The sequence below is a fragment of the Penaeus vannamei genome, chromosome 3 (genome assembly GCF_042767895.1).
Source record: "Penaeus vannamei isolate JL-2024 chromosome 3, ASM4276789v1, whole genome shotgun sequence".
Taxonomy (NCBI): Eukaryota; Metazoa; Arthropoda; class Malacostraca; order Decapoda; family Penaeidae; genus Penaeus; species Penaeus vannamei.
In genome coordinates, this window is record NC_091551.1 from 45483556 (window position 1) to 45498555 (window position 15000).

Sequence of the window (15000 nt, forward strand, 5' to 3'; positions counted from 1 at the left end):
AAATATTTGAAACCAATTAAAAACCCTTTTTTTCTTGATGTCTTCTTTACCACATGGCCGATTAGATAAAAATCAACTCATTTGCATATGTTTTATTTTCAAATTTCGCTTTGCTGTTAATTTAAACTGCATAAACAATTGATTATTTTGCAGGCTAAGGGGTTATATAAAGTACATAATCATCTGGTGTTAAATAAAAATAACATTTCTGCATGTTTATGTAATGCCACAAGATTACACTTGAATTTTCTTATGGAGGTCTCTGAATAAAGATAAGATTGCAAAGCTTACGTATGCGGATACATTTTGGGTGGGGAGGGGTGTATCTGCAACCTTGAAACATACATGTATACATATGTTAACTAATAACAGCAGCTTATCAAAGTTTGACTTTACTTTGTTTTACATACCCAGAAAAAAATAATTACAAAAAGTTAAAGGAACAAGAAAACAAAATTTTATTCAACAGATTATTCAGATTGAAGAGGATGAACCTTCAATAACAAATGCATACAAAGAATAAGAAAAGTTTATATTTTACTATGTGGATACATTTTTTTTTCTTTCTTTTTTTTTGTTTTGTTTTGGTATGGAGTTTTCTGAATTAATCAAACATCTGCAATTGTGTAAAGTCAAGCCACAATAAGTCATGTTTATATCAAGTTGTGGTTCTCACTCTTCCTTGTGAACCATATCTGAATAAGTGAATGTTTACAGTCATCAGCCAAGCTTGGAATAACACATGACCTATCCATTCCATTAGCTTTGCCACAATGTTTTAAAGGCCTGTTTTAAAGTGTGTCTTACTAGCGCCCCACTTTGCCTAGCTTAGTGTCGGTCTTGGGATCTGCAGTAATGTTCTGCACTGAAACTATACACTCATTGATTTTGGTCTGGAGGTCTCGGAGGTCATGGATATACATGAGTCTCAAGGCTTTCCCAGCATTGTTCAGCACGTTGTCACCTGTGTCGAAACCCAGGTCTGACTCAAAGATGGGATAAGGTTTGCCCTGCAATGATAAAATTCAATTTAATTCATATCCACATTTATATAACGAATGTAAATAGCTGATTTTTTTTTATATTAATCTCATTAAAATTACAGGAATAAAAGTTAATGGTTACAATGCAACATAAAAATGCTAGACATTATAGAAAAGTGTAGCAGTGAAAAGAGTAAAGATGGGGATTAGTCAAATGTTGCATAGCAGTTCAGGATAGGATGGCACTGAAAGGGGCAAAGAGGGGTGAGGGTAGAGAGGGTGAGTAAATGGGCTAAGGTAGGGATTAACAAGGGTGATTAGATCACACTTACAGAAGCCATGGTATGAGTGGCAGAATCCAGTTAAGGGACAGAACCACATGTGTAACTAGAGGGAAGCGGAGGGAATAATGGGGAAGGAAGGGGGGATGATGCAGATGAAGTAGGGGGGAATGGGATGTGTTACGAGTAAGAAGTATAGGGGGGACCAGAGTAGGAGGAGGGATGGATGGATGTAGGCAGACACTTTGAGTGTAGAGAGAATGAGAGTAGAGAGACTGGGGGATGGATGAGGTGTAGTTATGTTATCTTGGGTCACGAGTCTTTGTTATTGCAGTTTCCACATAATTTACAATAAATTTTACATAGTCTGAGTATTCTATGAACTCATTTACTAATGATACTAATTTTTGGTAAATTACAATATATATATATATATATATATATATATATATATATATATATATATATATATATATATATATATATATATATATATATATAGGTAGACAGACAGATAGATATAGATATATATATCTTCATATAGATAAATATACAATCATCATCATCATCAAGGAGCTAATGCCGACAGGGGTGCATTGCCATATATATATATATATATTTAAATCTTTAATTTAAAAAAGTATTTTTTCTTTTCTTTTTTTACTACTTCTATCCATTCCCATTGAGAATTTCAATAAATACAAATATATATATTGAAATACTAATACACAGACACACAGCCATACCAATAAGTAAATATATGATAGTTTACCTGGTGAACAAACTCTCCTGGATTCTGTAGTGCTTCTGTTGACAGCCGAGTTCTAATGAGCTTACTTATGGCCTTAAGGGTGATAAGATGATTCGGATGCGGAGTAATGTTCAGTTGTTTCGCCAGGCGGTTAACTCCATCTACAAAAAAATAACACAATGCAGCTTAATATACTCTTTCATCCATATTTCCACATGAATATATTTAGAAGGCCAGATTCATTTTGTGTAACATCTTTTCCACCTTCAGCATTTCTACTACTAGTCCATCTTTCTCTGTTATTCCTGGTCTAGTCATTGTACTCCAATCTGGATATACCAAATCTGTAAGCACCAATTTGATATAGAGGTAATGTTCAATATTTGAAGAAAAAAATATGTATACATTACATTAACTGGATTACTGCAATAGACATTTTAATTGAGTGAAACATAACATTAACCTACAGGTTCTATAGGTTGCTATTCCCTCTGTGTACTAGGAATAACTGGGTTTCTAATCATAGTACCTGAGAGGCTTGAACTTTTGAACATTAGATTAGAATTCAGACACCTTAGCTCACATCAATATCATTACAAATATCACCATTATACCAAGCATATATATGCCACAAAATAACAGCAAAAGAAAAGTGAACAAGAGCAAATTTGAAATTTTTCAAAGTAAAACAAATAAAAATAGTTAGTAATCTACTTATTTATAATAAATATTACCCACTCCCCTTTCACTATAAACACTTCATCTTTGCCATCATTTGACTTTCTGTTGGTTAAACTTACTGCAAGGTCCTAAATAAGGTAATTAGATGTGAAAGGAGGAAAGAAAGATAAAAGGAGTTGGAGAGAAAAGAAAAATAATTGCTGAACATCTATTTGGTTATCACAGTCATTGTTTCATTTATTTATTTCCCAATTATATAATCTCTATCATCTTTATGGATTGGAAATGGAATACAATATCTTTCAAAAACATTATAAAAGGTTATTACATTTCTTACCTCTAAATTCTGGACTTTGGAAGTCTAGACTGTCCAGAGGATTTGTGTTGACAATTTTGGGGGCACTCTGCTGCCTATTTCGAACATTTTCTGCTGTCTCAGTCTTGAACTTGTCGACTGAAAAGGAGTTCACATGAATAGAATCCAAAAACATCAAATTCATAAAAAATAAAAAATAATTGTTTGTTCTCAATGGTTAATGGTTAATGTTTGAAGCAAATAATTGTGCTAGGCATCTAAGGTCATACACCAGTATGGTAAAGTATTGTGGTGAAAAGGGTAAATGAGTTAACAGTTAGTATAAAGAATGTTAAATTCAGAGGAAAAGGGTAAAGAGGGGGTGCAAATGATGTAAATCAGACATAAATAAAGGAAAGGGATAAGGGTATAGGGTAACTGGATGGAATGGGGTGTATCTGTTGTAGGGAAGCTATAGTAACATTGCTTTAAGGAAAAACTGGTAAAAGAGCCATTATGAAATAATCAATGGGTAATATGGGTAGAGATTGCTGTTGGAGAAGGAGCAGAGTCTGGGAGATGAGATAAGGTGACTGGAGAAGAAGGTGAAGTAGCAGGAAGAACATCAGAAGGGGAGGAATCCGGAGGAGGACACTGTTGCAACAGAAGGGATTCATGTGAGTATCCAGGCAGGGGAGGTAAGGATAATGGAGAACGAAAAGTGAATGGTGTACATGGAGAAGGAGAGGATGGGGTTTGTTGAGGAAGAGTAGGAGGAAGAGGGGTAAGGGGCACTTGTGGGGGAGGAGGATGGATATTGTCAAATACTTTGAATGTAGAGGGACTAGGAATAGAGGGATTGGAGGGAGGATGAGGGGGCAGAACATTTTCTTGGGTCATGTCTAGGAATTTTTGAATGTCAAGAGGTTCTGGAAGGGATTTGGGCAGGGAGGTCTGAGAAACAAAGGATCTCTTGTGTGGAGGAGAAGAGGGGATAGATGTTCGAGGAGCAGAGGAAAAGGAGGGTGTAGGAGAGGGTATGGAAGATGAAGATGGAGTAGGACGTTAAGGTTGTCTGGTATGATGCATAAAGTGAGGGGAGGAAGGGTAGGTATCAGAGAAGTGGTAGAGATTGAATATCTGGATTTAGAATGGAAAAGGGCTTTGACTGAGGGATAGGGAGAGTAGAAGTAGGATGGTTCAGGGTAGAGGGAAGAGATACTGGGGGAGATTCAGAAACATCTTGTGAGGTGGGGGTGGGGTACAGAGCAAAGGACTGTTTTGGAATAGGTAGAGAGAAAAACCTTGTCGTGCTTCTTTGCCTCAGGAGGAAGATTCAAACTTTGCCTCACAGAGTGAGGCAAAGTTTGAATCTGAGAACTGCTACCACACATTTAAGCTGATAAGCAGGGCAGCCCCTATAAAATACGTTATGAGAGTCACCACAGTTGACACATGTATGTGACTCTGCAGGGCAATTTGAATGGTCATGACCATGTTGGGAACATAGAGGGTAGCAGCCTGTGGAGCAACAGTGTTTGGCTGGGTGGCCAAAATGCCAACATTTCTGACACTGATGAGGAAGGGGTTGATATAGTCAGACATGATAGGACAATCCACCAATATAAAGTTAATGGGGAAGGTCATGTCTACAGAAGTTTATCTTGGAAATATTGACATGGGACTTATACTGACCTCTGGGAGGAATAGTGCAGCACTGTACTGCTACTGCATCATAATCAGCAAGGCAGGTAAGTAGGTAATTTTCACAGTCTGATCAGTCCTTGTTGTAAATAGGACAGGCATTTGGGGGGATAGAAACAGTTCCAGTGCAAGTATTAAGAGAGGGGTGAGGTTCGGCAGGAATGGGTTTGCCAGCAGGGTCAGTTAGGGTAGATAGTGCATGAGCTTGGGATTCAGATGTAACTGTAACTAGGCGTGAACAATCAGAGCGATTGTGAAAGGTAACTTTGCCTACTTGTTTTTGAGGCACTGTTGAAAGAGGAGGGTATTCTCAGAGTAGGGGGCTGTGGGGGGGAATCACAAAGAATTGACCCCACTTGGCTGGGCCAAAGAGAGTACTCAAAAGGTTTGCAGAGGTTGAGGCAGTAGAAGAATGAGGGCGGGAGGAAGATGGGGTGCATTCTAGAGATTGGATAATAACCTGGGTGGGTGGTTCAGAATGGATTGCCTTGTCAGTACACGTCGAGGAGGGGGTATCAGTATCAGTGGTCAGAGCCGTGGTCAAAAGAGGGGCAGGGGTCAGACAACCAGCAAAATTGAAATGAGACAAGCTAGTCGAAGAAGGCGTAAGCCTTAATTCCTCTATTAAGGGTAAAAAATCTTCACTACAGGCCATGGTGAGCCTAAATAAAATGGGGAAAAGAAATAGTCTAGCCCATAGGGTCCACATAAGGGGTAAGGGCTGGGCAATTAACCAAGGGAATACCATGCCCATGGCTCCCAGAGGCCATTCATGACTGACATAAAGCCAACCTTTAATCCTATCAGCACGGCTCTCTCACCTTAGGAATAGGACAAAAGAAGGGGAGGCGGAAAATATGGAAGAGGAAAGGTGAAAAAGAAAAACCAAGCAAAATTTGTTGAGGTGAGGGTTGAAGTCCAAGTCCCTACATTGGGCTCAAGTCTCCGTCTCCTAAGCCCCCACACGACAACAAGCAAGGTATTAGGAGGGTATTTGTTCTCAAGAGAACTCCCCTACCAACATTTACATCAAGAACTTCAGCAATTGGGGCAATGCCTTTTCATGACTTGTTCTAACACTAGTGTACTTGCCTAACATACACTTCAGTAAAGGTCAAACCTTTCAGCCTTCCACACTTAGGTCCTTCCAATCTCCGGAAAAGAAAAACTGCAAACTCGCTTCCAACCCTTGAGTAATTAGATTTAACAAGTCGCTTCTTTATTCTAATCACCTGACTCATAATAGTTGCTGGATTTTTTTTTTCTTTTTTTTTTTTAAGAATTTGTGAAGTATTTTCGACTGAAATTTGCCGACCTCAACACATTATTTTTTTCCAAAGCAATTTTTCAAACTGGAAAACCTTTGAGCTCAGGTCAAGTTGCCAGTTAACCCACTAGCAATAGTATGTTTTGAAGCTGAAAATAATAGTTTCCGGGTGGGCAGATTCTGGGCCAGCCCTGCGCACCAGCCGCAGCCCAAGACGGAATTGTAGCACAAGCTCCGATCCAGTATCACACCAGCGGAACGCCCAGCAATATTTATTTTTTACATATGTGTGACGCCTGTCGTAAGTGAGTTAAGGAGTATAAGTAGAGCAGTGGTGAAGGTTGAGAGGGTGAGTAAATGGGCTAAGGTAGGCATTAACCCCTTGGATCCAGTTGCTGCACTGCAATCACATGGACCAAAATACAGGCATTAGGTTTATGTGAGCAGCTGCTCTGCTGGGTGCTCAGTTTGTAGGCAAGGCACACATAAACACTTGTGTGCAAGGCTTTGTGCATAAGCATTTTTAACTTTTTTGGTAATTTTCCAATGTCCATGTTTAATCTGAATTGCGTTATCCAGACGATAATAGACTGTTTACCTTGCACAGACTCCATATCATTCCTATTGGTAGTAAGTATGTAACATCTTATTATGTATATATGTATATATATATTTTGTTTTTCATAATGTAATATTCAATTTTCTCTAATACATCCTGTGCTGCCTGTCACTGCAGTCAGGAATAGGATGCTGAGCATGGAAAATGTTGGTCACCCTAGAGCTAGGCTCTTCAAGAGGTTTGTGCACTTGTGGCGAGTCTTTTCCTTCACCCAGGGTCCATACGTGCTAAATGAAGGAGTCAATTACTAATAGTGATCTTCCCTTGATTTTTGGAAATATTTAGAAATCTTATTCTTTCACTACTATTAGCACTGTTAGTAACACCACAGTCACCATAATATCAGTAATAATATTGACAAAAAAATTATCTCAAAAGCATTGTGAAAAAACTCCAAAACTTCTAGTAATGGGGTAATCAGATTAGGTCAAGTAGGTCTACTAATTGACTCCTTCGTGACTAAGCACTTTAGAGTCATCTGTGTCAACAAAATCAATTAACTAAAAGCGCTTGATATGACATGCTCTCCTAGCATTGATGGGCTAAAAAGGATGTGATAGTAGAAAATCTTCCAAGTGCCCTGATGGGTAAGCAGCAGAATGAACTGACCCGACTCCCCATAACTGTTTGGTAGAATTAATCATATACCAACTAATAATAAAGCCTATCAGCTTATCTCCTTACACTACATTTAATTTTATTGTTCTATGGCTGTCAATATCAGTCACTCATTTCTATGTCAATATCAAGTGACTGTAATTTGGTATTCAGTTACCAACATGTCAATGATTTTTTTTTACATCCACTGTATCTAATCAACTAAATGTTATAGTTGGTTGTATCTAATCAACTAAATGTTATAGTTGGTGAACCAAGTTTAATTTACGGCAATGATAATACCTAAAGATGTTTATCCAAGTACATATATATTGATTTAATACAATTCCTTGTTCTTGAATATATGCATGGCTACAGTCCTCGCACAAGATATCAAACAAAAACTGCAGGCAAATACAAAATTTCGGAACTGAAACAAAAATTTTTTTTTTAGCAAAATCCTTGAAACTTTTTTTTTTTTTTTTTTTTTTTTTTTTTTAATTTCTATTTTGCACACAAGGTAGTCAAGACATAGAATTCTAAAACTTTTGCTTTCTCTGACACAGTTGCATTCTGAAAATAAAGAAAAATGCTTGATCTGTAAAACAAATGAAACAAAACCAGAGAAAATTCTTTGCAATAAAACTGTACTAATTGATGTGGACTGCACTTTTACTAAAAAATCTCCATATACTTTCTAGCAAGATTGTGCTTGATTCTTTATTAGATGATAAAACATCTAGCAGGTCAACAAGGAGGAGTTTTGTTGATCCCCAGACTTTGATAAGCAATTGTTGGTTTACTTTCACCTTGTGCATATTTTTCATAACTAAGATTGTTATTTTGATAACTGCCTAGAATATGAGCATATAAAATGACGACATAGTTCCCAACAAAGGCCACATTAGATCCCCTACATACATTTTAGCAAGATGGAACTTAGTTCATTCTTTCATTGGAAATCATCAAGGAGGTCCACTAGTATATCTTGCTAGAATACATATAGCCGAAGAGTGTTGGCCACTGAATCACTGCTAGTACCCCTTTTAACTCATTGGTGTTGGTTGCATGTACTGTCCACTGAAGTTTTCAATTTTTACACACACATAGCTTTCAAAGCACTCAAGGCATCAAGGAGTCAGTTACTAGGACTCCTTGACAACACCTGTTTAATGACATTCCTTGAAATTTCAGGAGAAAACTTCATTTGTAATACAATTACATTATTAACCTAGTGCTGATGGGAAAACATGATGTTCTCTGTAGTATTGTTTTGTGAAATGTTTCTATGTATAAATCATCATAAAAGTGCTCAGCCACCAAGGAATCAATAGAGCTCACCTGATTCCCCTTTCCTTGAATTTTCAGGATATTTTTTCTAATACAGCCAACTCCTACATGACAGAAAAAATTGGCATGAGCGGTGGACGATATTAACATGCCATCATGGGAAAATTTGGCTAAGGGCCAAGGTAATGGAAACTTGCATCATGAGTATTTGGGGGGAAGGCCAGGGTGACAGGAATGACTCAACACAAGTGCATAAAGCTCTTGGAGGGTGATTAGACTCAAGAGGCACTCAAAACGTGATGGCTCCAGGGAGGATACTATTTCTGTGCTAAGGATCCTATTCCTTCCTGCCATGACTGGTGGTGCAGATTGTATTACAAAAAATTATGCATTACAAAAAAATAAAAAGTGCACTACCTAAAGAGAAAGACATGGAGTCTATGCACGAAAGAGTCTATTACAATTTGAATAAAGAAAATCAAATGACAAATACAGTCACTGGAAAGTGGCAAAAAACTAAAACCTCTCATGCAGAATAAATGAAAATAACACTACAAAGGGGAGGAATGAAGTCTTGTCACACGCCTGTTTGTTTATAATGAGTAAATATGTCAGAATGTATTTTGGGTTACAAGTGAGCAATACAGTATCCAGATCCAAGTCATTAACCTCTATGATCCAGATGACGTTACAGTCCCATCATGGAAAAATCTGGGTCATGGCCTGGGTGACGTCAACTTGTTATCATGACCAATGGCCAGGGTGATGGAAAAGACTCACCAAGAGTGCAAAAACCTCTTGGAGTGTGATATGATTCATTTGTGGCTTAGAAGGGGGCTTTAACATTACTTCTATCGATAAATGAATGTGGAATGTAATGTGTGTATCCAGTGACTGGAAAAGTGCCGGCTCCAGTGAGGATGCCATTTCCATGCTGAACATCATATTTATTCATGGCTGCTGTGACCGGCGGTGCAGGTTGTATTGTGGAAAATTGCAAATTACAAAAAATGAGATATATGACACATAACCAAATGTTCCGCTTTTTTTCTTTTCTTGTGATATGGAATCTGTGCAATGAAAATAAGCTATTACCATCTAGATAAAGCAAATCAAAAGACAAATATGGATATTGGAAAATGGTAATAAAGCTTTGTAAAGGGGAGGCACAATCTTGTCACTGTTCATGGGTGTTCGTGTGCGCCCAGCCTACGCGCCACATGCCCGGGATTTGGCTACTTACGTAACCCACTGCCTGTGTTTTCGGCACCGTGATTTCAGTGATGCAACCGAATCTAACGGGTTAATATGATGCTATCATTATTACTATTGATATTGTAAAAATCATTACAGTGTTATCAATCAACAGCACTAATGGCAATATAAAATAAAATGTTTCTGAAAATCAGAACAAAGGGTCAACAGATGGAATAGATAGGATTATTAATTGACTCTTTGGTGACTAATCACTTGTAGAGCCATCTATATGTAAATACAATTAATAAATTAAATTCATTGTGGGCATGGTATGTATGTGCATATCATTCACAGCAGCATTGGTTAACATTATCATGAACATTTCTACCATTAAAATATAAACCCCTACTATCCAGATGACATGACCATCATGTGTTAAAAAACTTAGATTGCGGGGCAAGTGATGTGAACATGCTGTCATGGGAAAATTTGGTTGAAGGCTGGGGTGACGAGAATGATTTGCAACAAGTGCTTAAAGTTCTTGGAGGATAACTAGACTTAGTTGGCATTAGGGATGGGGCTTTTGCATTATTTCCATCAATAAACAAGTATGGAATAAACTGTCCATGAGCCATGACCGGAAGAGTGCCAGCTCAAGGGAAGACACCGTTTCCATGCTCAGGATCCTATTCCTACCTGCTGTGACCAGCAGTGCAGGTTGAATAGCAGAAAACTGAATATCACACACACACAAAAAAAAAGTCATAAAAAACAAAATGTTACTTATCATTATTATTGCATTATGGACCACCTAGTGAGATGATATAGAGTCTGTGCAAGGAAAACGGTCTATTACCATCAGGATAAAGCAAACCAATTGACAATAAAAACCTTTTGGTCTCAAAATTCAAGGAACATGGTGGAGCTGACCCCCGCAACCTGCAGCGCGGCATACGTCCCCCCAGGTTGGGTCACTCAGGTCCACATCCGGTCCTCTCGCCCTCACCATTCAGCAGCTTCTCGAAGATGCATGCTGAGACCTAACTGGTTGACACCGGACATATCACGGCTCGCCCATTGGACCACAGGCTCCCCTCACTCCCGGGTAGCTGACACAGCTCAGCAGTACTTAAGCTCCAGCGCCCAGGTCGAGATCGGCATTTGGATCCTCCACACTGAGTAAGACACAGCAGCAAGCAACTCCAGGCCTACCCAGGCATTAGCCGTCAGGGGAACCACCCCGGCTCACCCTACCGATCTCCAGCACCTAGCCATACCTGTGGGCACTCACACCCACATCTGTTACTCCTTAAAGAGATGATAGTCACCAGTCAATGGCGGATGCAAATTCACTGCCATACTGGTGACTTTCTGGAGTGACACAAATACCCAGCCTTCCGGAGTAACACGGCTATTGCTCGCTCGCTTAGCTCCCCCACTGGAGGGGGAGCACCTGTAGCAGACCCCCGCAATCTGCAGCGCGGTATACTTCCCCCCAAGGTTGGGTCACTCAGGTCCACAGCCTGTCCTCTCACCCTCACCATTCAGCAGCTTCTCGAAGATGCATGCCGAGACCTGATTGGTTGACACTGGACACTTCACGGCTCGCCCATTGGACTGCAGGCTCCCCTCGATCCCGGGTGGCTGACACAGCTCAGCAGTACTTAAGCTCCAATGCTCGGGTCGAGATTGGCACATGGATCCTCCACACTGAGCAAGACCACAACAAGCAACACCAGGCCTACCTCTGGCCTTCGCAGTCGGGGGAGCCGCCCCGGCTCTCCCCATCGTTCTTCAGTACCCAGCCATACCTATGGGCACTCACACCCACACCAAATACTCCTTAAAGAGAGGATTGACACCAGTCACTGGCAGATGCAAATCCAATCCCATAATGGTAAACTGGTAAGACCAAGAAGGCCTGGTAACAGCTATTGGTAACTAAGCACTTCTGGAGCCATCTCAAAGTATACAAAATCAATAAAATAAAAAGATAGTGGATAGGGCATGCATAGATATACTCCCAATACCATTGGATTAATGCTACACCACCAGAAATATGTAGTGTTTACTGATGTATTGTTTTGTGAAATATCTCTATGCATAGATGGCCCCACTAATGCTCTGCCACTAAGGAGTTAATTAGTAAACTTTCTGACATCACCTGATTTCACCTTTCCTTGAGTTTTCAGGAAAGATGTTTGATAAATGTTTGGTTTCTTGATAATTAAAGACATGAAAATTACCAAAATGCTATTGACATTACTAATAGCAATATTTCCGAAAATCAAAGAAGAGTGTAAACAAGTGGGAGATATAGTACTAGTAACTGGCTGATTGATGACTCAGTATTTATGGAGTCATCAACATGTAAAGACAATTAATTAACCAAACGCAGCTAACTAGGTATGTATATATTTGTAATCTTCAGTTGCATCAGATTAATGTCTAATTGTACTATTATACTTACCTGTACTTTAGCTACTGTCTAGATACAAAGGCCATAGCAATTGTTTATTTATCTCTATTAATACATCATTATATAACTTATCAATTTTTAAATAGCAACAATTATTATAAGAGATCTTTTTTTTATCTTTTGATTCTAAGCACTTATAAACTAATTTATATATGCCCTAAACATAAACTTTGGAAAAAGAATGAAAAAAAGAGAGGAATTAAAAAATAGGCATACCATTATCTCCATATTCAAATCGTACAGCCAGTCCCAGCAACCAATCTACCACTGCTTGTCTATCATTAGGATTTGTAGGGCAGTTGAGTCCTCCTAGATAGCGCTTGTATGTTGTGGGCCACTCATTGGAGTCAATTGCCTTTAGATCACCACGGTCTTCAATCTTGTAATGCCGAATCTTCTGATCCTCCAGCCAAACAATCAAGTCACGAAAGCTCTTCTCATCTGTTGATAGGTACAACTAATTAGCAAAGAATGCATGAAAAATAAATTGAATATAATGCAATTCTTAATTAATGACTAAAAATACAAAAAAAAACCCATCATAGTGTACGTTATCCCAGTGATGCACAGAAACTTACTTTTTCATATTAATGTATTACTAAACAAGTCAGAATAAATTTTTAGGCTAAAAATCATATGCCTACTATTCAACAATGAATTGTCAATAGGTCCAAAACTCTTTAAAGTCACTATCTTGCAACAATATTCTAAGCAAACCTATGTTCAGATATCATACCAAATTTTAAAAAGTAAAATAATGGTCTAGTTGCAAATACTCAACAGAAATCAGAAATTATCATGACTGCCACCTGGGTTGGAAAAGTTTTTGATTCAGATAGCTATCTCTGTGAAAAATTGTGCATCAGGATGGGGTTCATTTGTTTGAATTCTAAATGCTGGCATGTCTCCTCCACGACCATACCTAGAGGAAGTATTTAATTTTTCCAATTTCTTTGTTTTGATATACAGATACTTTACCACATTTCTATTTCTAAAATATGAATTTCAAATCAAGTTTTCCATTTCTCCAAATCATTTATTTAATTACACATTATATGACATTATACCTTTATCAACCCCAACCTAGAACCCTAGATTCTCACAAGCTTGGAGGAGAAAGAGGAACTAGTATACATAGGATGCAGTCGTATTAGAAAGAATTACGCTGATTCACTCATTGCGACTCCCATGGCCTATACAACTTCAGTATTAGGAAAAGGCTAACTAAATTCCATCATGTTTGGAGCTTGTAGACCTACTAGAAGCTTCATTATCTACCAAGGAACTAGTCCGAGTTCTACCTTGCCAGAATATACGTGATTGAGATTTACTGGCTTTACTGCTGGGATGCACCGCTCTGATTTAATAGCTCTCATGAAACCTTGATATTACCTATAGTACAAAGAATTATAGAGTTTCAAAATCCCTAAAAATCATACATAAGTATTCATTTGTATGATAGCATAAATCATTACTGTCAATCTTTTTCAATATTCACTCAAAATTTCCCTTCATGGCTTCCTGTGCAATTAAGGCAATATCCCTGTTGGTTAGGTAAGTATTCACTATAACATTTTTAAAAAGTATGAATGAGAATGAATAACAATCATAACCAAGATATTAATACTCATTCATACCTCATTCTTGTTATGACAATGAACTAAAACTACATTAGACGGCCTGTCAAACCCCATATGCAATCAGTCAGTATCAATATTTAGTAGCTGGATTATGGCACTTTTACTTAATCATACCACAATAAATATTAAAGCATCTGAGGATGTAAAATGAAAGGTAAATACTATGAAAAGACTTCAAATGAAGAGAAAAATACGATAGATATAGGGTAGATAATTTCTTCCGCCGTGGCTTAAATAAACTCTAAAATATACTCACAAAGTCAACATAATAGCTGATAATCATTTGGTACTCTTGTCCATTTCTCATGTGGATAATCCAAAATAAACCTTATTACAAAAAAAATACGATAAGCTACTCGAAAACTAACAAATAAAGAAAATAAACACGTCAGCCAAACTACCAAAACAGCCGACAACCCAAACCAAAGACAAAATACTACTTCTTATACCAATAATAATTAACACAGACTTCTTCAAACGTCCCTCACCATTAATATTAAAAGTTTCGGGGTTCATGTACTCGAGGGCCATCAACTTTCGGCGGAACATTGTGGTTTGTTTTTAAAAAAGAACTACAGAAAGTGTGTTGTGACAACGTGACAGTCGGCCTCGGAGATGGTGATGCCAGAATCAGCTGTCTCTACCTAAAGCGAATTCACGCATGCGATCTTACGCGAACGATGGGAAGGCGGGTCGCGAATTCAAATTTTAGTTAAGGGTCACGGAGTTAAAAATGTCCATTTTTACATGTGGTTGTTTAAGCTTTTTCATCCCGTGGCAACTTACGGATGACCGTCACTTGTTTAATTATATGAAGCGGTTTTACTGAATGTTAGCAAAAGTGCGCCCTTTTTCCTCAAGTGAGTCACGAAGAGTGTATGAATATATGGCAGCATTGTTACTTCAAGAATTTATATAATTCTGATAGTATTTCAGAATATTTTTGTGATTTATTTCTTTTAAAAATGTATAATCTCATTCACAGTGTCTCCATTTCTTGTATGTCTGTATCCTCCCAGTCTAATGATCAAACAACATATTTACTTATGCGATGAAATATATGATCTTATGAGAAAGATCCAAGAAAATTTTTATAGAGTAAAAGTTAAATGACTGTCAAAATGACACTACAGAATTGAATATCTGAAAAGATAAAAATTAAAGGCACTGTCACTATTGCTACTACAGCTATAATAATGAGTATGATGATAATGAT

The 15000-nt window shown here is 38.0% G+C and overlaps 2 protein-coding genes across 2 annotated transcripts in view; one reads left to right on the forward strand and one right to left on the reverse strand.

The window, feature by feature from the left end:
* LOC113806392 (uncharacterized) overlaps window positions 1-33 on the forward strand; it is a 10120-nt gene extending 10087 nt beyond the window's left edge. Inside the window, exon 3 of the mRNA XM_027357519.2 lies at window positions 1-33. This exon is cut by the window's left edge and continues 177 nt beyond it. The gene's annotated coding sequence lies outside the window, so the exon portion shown is untranslated.
* Window positions 34-77: 44 nt separating this feature from the next.
* LOC113806389 (RNA transcription, translation and transport factor protein) lies at window positions 78-14431 on the reverse strand. Its single transcript, XM_027357515.2, has 5 exons — window positions 14273-14431; window positions 12361-12585; window positions 3034-3150; window positions 2037-2176; window positions 78-1010 (listed from the first exon to the last, which is right to left on the reverse strand). The coding sequence occupies exons 1-5, from the start codon at window positions 14331-14333 to the stop codon at window positions 807-809; spliced, it is 747 nt and encodes a 248-aa protein (XP_027213316.1). The 5' UTR covers window positions 14334-14431; the 3' UTR covers window positions 78-806.
* Between the last annotated feature and the right edge of the window lie 569 nt (window positions 14432-15000).